Below are 6183 nucleotides of genomic sequence, written 5' to 3'. Positions count from 1 at the left end.
AATGACTGATTGGAAGATATTGTTCTCATGCCGCAACAGCATGGGTATGCATCAATGAAAACAGTATTTTTTTAGTTTGGAATCAGTAAATTCATGGATAAGAGTCGAGTTAACTCCCAATTCAATTTGCCAAACGCAGGAAATCATTTCATTCTTAATTAACTGCCAATCAACTTTCAAGAGATCAAAATTTTTTTAGTTAAGGCTCCTCATGTAACACGTCAAAAAAATTTAAACTATCCGAAAGAATTCTACAAGAATGAGGAAGGTATTTTACTGGTTAGCTTACTTATTTAAAAGGCCATTCTAAGGTAAGGCGTCTAATTCAATAACAAGGTAGTATGTACTAACCAGTCCCAATTGTTAGGATCCTATTCCAGTCAAACTACAAACACCAAACTTACAGTAAAATAGGATGATAGTTGGAACGAAGTGGAGTCTGTCTCCCATTCAAACGGCAGAATAGAATAGTGGCCAAACCGACACGGTAGGGTTACGTGATCTGGCGGAGGGTTTTCCTATCACATGGAACATATCTCAACGTTGTTTTTATTTTGCCCGCATTTGCTCATGCGCACTCTCCCACAGATTGCCACATATTTCCCATTTCTCGTTTAGAGGTTAAAACTTGTATTTTTTTTCCTTCAAAAACGCCACGGGTAAACCACGGGAAAGAGGTAGACTGACACCTATTAAATGAAATACATCGTGACCTTTGTAATTGTTTACCCAAGTAAAGTGAGAAGTAGCAAAGTTTATGCATAGGAGAATGCAATTATGATTTCATAAAAGAAAGAGATACTTGATTGATTTATGCAGCTTTAGTTGTGCTACATTCTCCCTAAAGTTTAATCCGGCATTCCAGTGCAGATTGAACAAGCGATAATTCTCGAAATCTTCGATGGATGTTCTTTCGATGCCAACACACTTTCCTTTGAAATGAGAGTTTTAATGATTGCTCTCCTTGAAACTGAATTATTTGCTCCCTTTATTTTTGACTGCTTAAAGTATAAAATTATGTTCTATTACATGTAACACAGAGAAAGTAGTAAGTGACACGATTTGGGTGGCTAAAAATATTGCTAGGTAGGTATAAACTTCGGGTTTGAAAAGAAATTCTAACAGTAGTTTAAAAACGCCACTGTAATACTTATGCTGTTAAAATACTCCTTTTAGAGAGGAGACGAATCCAACCTCGAGTCTGAGGAGTGGTTAACATCTCTCAAGCCAGAAAAATTCTTGTGCTCAAATCTTCCTAGCCTTGTACCCATGCCCCATTTACTCCAAGAAATAAATATGTCAAAACCGAATAAGCCTGGGTGTTCCAAGGGTACGAAGGCTAGGACAGAGGAGATAAAAGAGCCTCGTCCTACAATCCCATAATTGAAAAATCATTTAATCCAAGTTTACCTAACGCTTGCTTGCTTAAATATTTGCCAGCTTGTATTTAAAAGTGATATTTAAAGGAGCAATTGGTCACGTTTGACATTATTCGTGCCAAGTAAAACCAGAATTTGTCAGCTTAAGTACACAAAAAAATCTATTAAACAAGTCAATATTCATTAATGGCGATTTGATCTACCAATTCCAACGCTAACAGCTAAAATTAGCGCTAAGTGTGCTAAACAACTATCGCCCCAATCAACCTTTTATCCACAAAAGTGTTTAATTTAAATTTCTTGTGCATAAGTTACAGCCTGCTTCATTTGCTTTTCCACATTTGTAATCGTTCCATACTGAGTGGATCGCAATTCAAACCCTAACAAACATTGCAAATACAGAACCCAATAAAGCATTTGTTTAGACTATTTAATGTTCGTTTTTTTATAAGAGGATGAGCTAAGAATATAGTAGGGGTGCGATTTCTAATCTACACTGTTGTTAAAATATTCATGTCATTGACCTTGACTCTCCGCTGTATTGAAAATTGTAGCCAAATGAGTCACGAAATTGAACCTGTGAACTGCCATGAATTTAATGCTTCACAAGATCCTGAATGCGTGTTTAACGCCACTTACTCTTATACACCGCTCGATCGCTCCCAGTCGTCCAGTAATATAGAGGGGCAAATAAAAATAAAAAGAAGTCCAAGTTATATTTTTGATCTTGATGACAGTTTTGAGCATTTGGACAATGCAGAGTCACTGTTTGGTTTTGTAGAAACAACTTCAATGCCAAACCTCAGTTATCTTGGTTCTGATGAGGCTAGAAGCCCAACCGTAGACCCTCCCCGGTGTATGTCTGCAGTCCCCGACTTTTTTCATGAATCATTTGATGATGTAGAAGCAGTAAACTATGTCAACCTTTCGTCATTTATAAAAAATCAAGATGAGGTTTATCAATCATTGCTGAAAAAGAAGCCTGGAGACACCGAAGACAATCATTCGATAGATGCAACATCTAAAGTATTTTCTGGATCTGGACCACTGACACGTACTTTAATGGAATTTACCGAGAACGAAACTAACACAAAATCAGCTGCACATTATTCTGCGGTTGCTTCAACAACGCATATGGCCAGCCAAGAGAATAAGATCGGCGCATTTTGCCAAAGTAACCCTTGCGACATTGAAATGGAACTCCTTGTCTTGCCCATGGTGGATGATTTCTCTAAAGTAGAAATGCGTATACCTTCCGCATCTCTTTCGACAGAGAAGAAGAAGGCTCTAAGAAGGGTATGAGTTATTCAGGGTATTATATGTTTTACACAACAGATTGCTGTTGAGAACGAGCTAACGATTTTGAGTTGCGGGAAAGGAAACTCAAAATGTACTGTACTTCGTAAAAAAAATGCACTAATCCAAAGACAAGCTGCTCAGAGAGAAGCAGAAATAGAGACGGAAAGGCAGAAGCAACGATTGATTGAAGAGGCAAAACGAGCAGCTGATTGTAAGCAAACAATTTACACAAGTAATTTCTTGCTTCATTATTGCTACTTGAATATACATTGGATTTTTAGCCCAAGTTACAAGCGAATCCGCGATTTGCGTTGCTTCCATACAAACAGTACCTAGCAAGATTCAGCCCTTGCCCACTGAGGTAAACATAATTTTGCCTAAAATTTTGGGTTTTTGACGCCTATTTGACCGATTTTTAGTCTTCTGTACAGACCAACAGAGCTGTGGGACGGCAGAATAATAGAAGACAGGGCAAGGAGATAATGTCATGTACTACAGAGGCTTCAATGAATTCTGCAGCGAGGCGCAAAGCACGACGAGCTGCGGAACGAGAACAGGCCAAAAAGGCAGCAGCTGAATTACGGAAGAGAGAGAGAAGGAGAAGAGAAACTGCTATGCAGACATGTCCACAGGACTGGATTATTTGCCCATGGTGCAGACAGGTCAGTTTTAGAGCCTAAGGTGTGGAAGATTTCAATCTTGTAAGTTACTAAGTTCTCAATATTTCGGTCTATAAGTAGCTTTAGTTTAGAAGTTAATTTTTTTGCTCCAATTTTACTAAATTATTTTATTCTACCCATATTTTATGGAAGTTATGCCTTTCCTTCCCAATTTGCTTTATTCATCGACTTATGGTTTAAAAAAGACGTCTTTCTAATGCAACAAAGGGATTATAAATTAGTGATATCAGTGAGTAAGGGTTTACCCAGTGAACACAAAAGTTATCTTGATTTTGTATTCTGGCAAGTTTATTTCTGGTTAACTTAGTGCTCCGAAATTTGAATAGATAAATACTGGTCCAACGTTTCTGTAGTGAAAGTGAATACTTTCATTAAAGATAGGCTGTGGTGTAATTTGTTTTTTATGAACAGTTAAAGAATTTGGATGATGACTCCTGCATTGCTTGTCTGTTTTCCTCTAAACCTCATTGCTGAGTTAAAATTAGGGATATTTTCATCCTATTCCTTGTTACCAGACAGTAAAGCCTTCCATAAGATCAGGTAAGTTACATAGACAGTGCTTCGAAGGAGTCGTATATATCTTAACACCGTCCGTTTACTGGTCCTGCTCAAGTGTTATAGAAGAATAGAGTTTCACTTTAGCCAAAAGGTCTTCAGAAAGGGAAAGCTAGCTAACGGTTACTCACAGAGAATGGAATAATTGTGATTGAAGACGGGACTTAAGGTAATCGGCTCGACTGTGTTGCCTCTCTCTCCCATCCTAGTAGATAATTATTTTACGGCAAAGCTGCTGTCGATCATACTTTGCTTGCAGATTTTGACTAATTGCAATTTTTAATTACTTTATTGAATCATAAAATAGTGCTTTTTTCCCAAACCGCACAAGTTGTATTTTATGATCGAGTTCAGGCAAATGTGTGCATGTATACAGGTTGAGTTAGAGTAGCAGTTAATTCGGGAAATTCCGGAATCAGAATTGCAACAATTATAGGTAAAATGGGCCTAAAAATTAGACTTCCCTACCCTGTTAAATTCAGGACATCCCACCGGCGGAGCAATGCGGGCACATAGGGCTGTGCAGGGCCGCCTACCGTCAACAGAATCGAGAGGCGAAGGCAAAGGCGCAGTTACAAAACTACCGAATTGCCGCGGAGAATGCACGACGTCGGAAACAAAATTTGCCTCCCCTTAACCCCGGTTCGCATGTTACCGGTGCCCAGGGGCAGGAACGGGAACGAAATCATAGTGGGAGTGATTCAAGACGACGATCCAGTCATTCACGAACGAGATCGGTAAGCTAAATTTCCCGCAAACATTTAACCTCAGCGATGCCCTTGATTAGGCTTGACATCTGTCATTGCTGTCATTTTTATAAAATACATGGAGTTCTACTAGGCCCACGGAAAAAATAAATGTTGAGAATTGTCTCAGGTATGAATTCCCTAAAAAATTTGGGAATATGAAAAGGGGTTTGATAATTGCATGCATCCAACTAACACTATGGCAAAGAAGTCAAATTCGTTCTCTGGATCAAACACCCTGTATTTTAAGAAAGCATTCTTGCCTGCTTCTGACCATAGCTGTGGGTCTCGTATTCCTCAACTCAAGTATATCAATCCACTCACAAAAACCATTAATTCAGGAGGCCCCTATTTCACCATGCTTGCGCTCAAGTTGGCGAAAACAGTTGCAGTGGCAACTGAAACGCGCGGATAGCCATTGCGAGCAAGTGGCACAACCAATGCAAAAGCAGCTTTCCTGGTCTGCGTTAATTTTAACATCACATGAATGTGTTCGCGTCTAGATGTGCGTATGAGCAATTCTGCATGACTGTGCACGCACACAACAACCTTTGACTTATCGTGTCGTCATAGCAATGACCTCATCCGAGTACTTTTTATCCCCTATATTTAAACACTGATTAATTTGTTGTAGAATATCCGTTTCCTGTGGTTCAAGCTGGTTTATGGTTTATAGTGTCTAACTTCAAACGCTGTTTGCCCCAGTTAAATTTATTGGATTTAATTGTGACTTTTAAAGTTGCAAAAGTGATCAAATTGTTTCATTTACTCTTTTGCTGTTTTCCAAAACTTAATAAGCCATGAGAACAGAAGGGGTAACATCTACTTACAAGTTAACAGTAAGCAATGCTTTAAACCCTTTTGAAGGCGGATGGCAATTTGGCAGCAGCACTGAAGAGGCAAGCAGTGATCGCAGCCCAGCTGAAGGAGATTCATCCAAACGACGTAGACGGAATGATCTGCGCGACACAACGTGTTTGTGCACTACTAAACTGTGCTCGCATAATCACCTCTTCCGCCGGTGGTCCCTGTGCTTACTGCCGGATGATCCTTTGTGCCCAGCACCGACCACCAAACACTGGACACCACTGTCCCACCGCTCCTAAACCTCGGACAAAAAGGGCACTGTCTAATGGGCAGATTGAAGTGGGATGCGGAGTTGAGGCGGCGGAAAGACAAGCGGCTTTGAAAAAGCGCATGCGGGACAAATTAATCGTTATGGCGGAAAGGAGGAGACGCTGAAATTCGGGAAGAGATTTTAATATTTCACCTACAAATGCAATTGTATTTTGACCATTTTTACAATGGAATTCGTTTTGCTTCAGTGCATATTTACTAATGCGCACTCGTAGTGCGAACGGTCGATGGCACTTCCACATGGTTCAAGATTGCGAAAGGCGCTACCTCGAAGTAAATACCGCTGATTTGTGTTTGAATAAACAATTTTAAGCTACTAATGTTTAAAATTAGTTTTTAGACTACCAGTTTCGCCATCTTTGGCAAAAATAATAAGTCAACTTCTTT

General features: G+C 39.5%; 1 protein-coding gene across 1 annotated transcript; it reads left to right on the top strand. All coding sequences in view use genetic code 11, as the record gives it.

The window, feature by feature from the left end:
- Positions 1–1937: 1937 nt before the first annotated feature.
- Positions 1938–5901, top strand: EGR_04674 (hypothetical protein; the record flags this gene model as incomplete). The annotated part of the gene is made up of 6 exons (XM_024493923.1): positions 1938–2675; positions 2715–2889; positions 2960–3039; positions 3110–3340; positions 4396–4650; positions 5527–5901. The coding sequence occupies 6 exons, from the start codon at positions 1938–1940 to the stop codon at positions 5899–5901; spliced, it is 1854 nt and encodes a 617-aa protein (XP_024351676.1).
- Between the last annotated feature and the right edge of the window lie 282 nt (positions 5902–6183).

This window comes from Echinococcus granulosus, assembly GCF_000524195.1.
Source record: "Echinococcus granulosus chromosome Unknown EG_S00030, whole genome shotgun sequence".
Lineage (NCBI taxonomy): Eukaryota > Metazoa > Platyhelminthes > Cestoda > Cyclophyllidea > Taeniidae > Echinococcus > Echinococcus granulosus.
The sequence above is the reverse complement of the archived record's forward strand: the minus strand, read 5'-3'. Positions and strand labels throughout refer to the sequence as shown.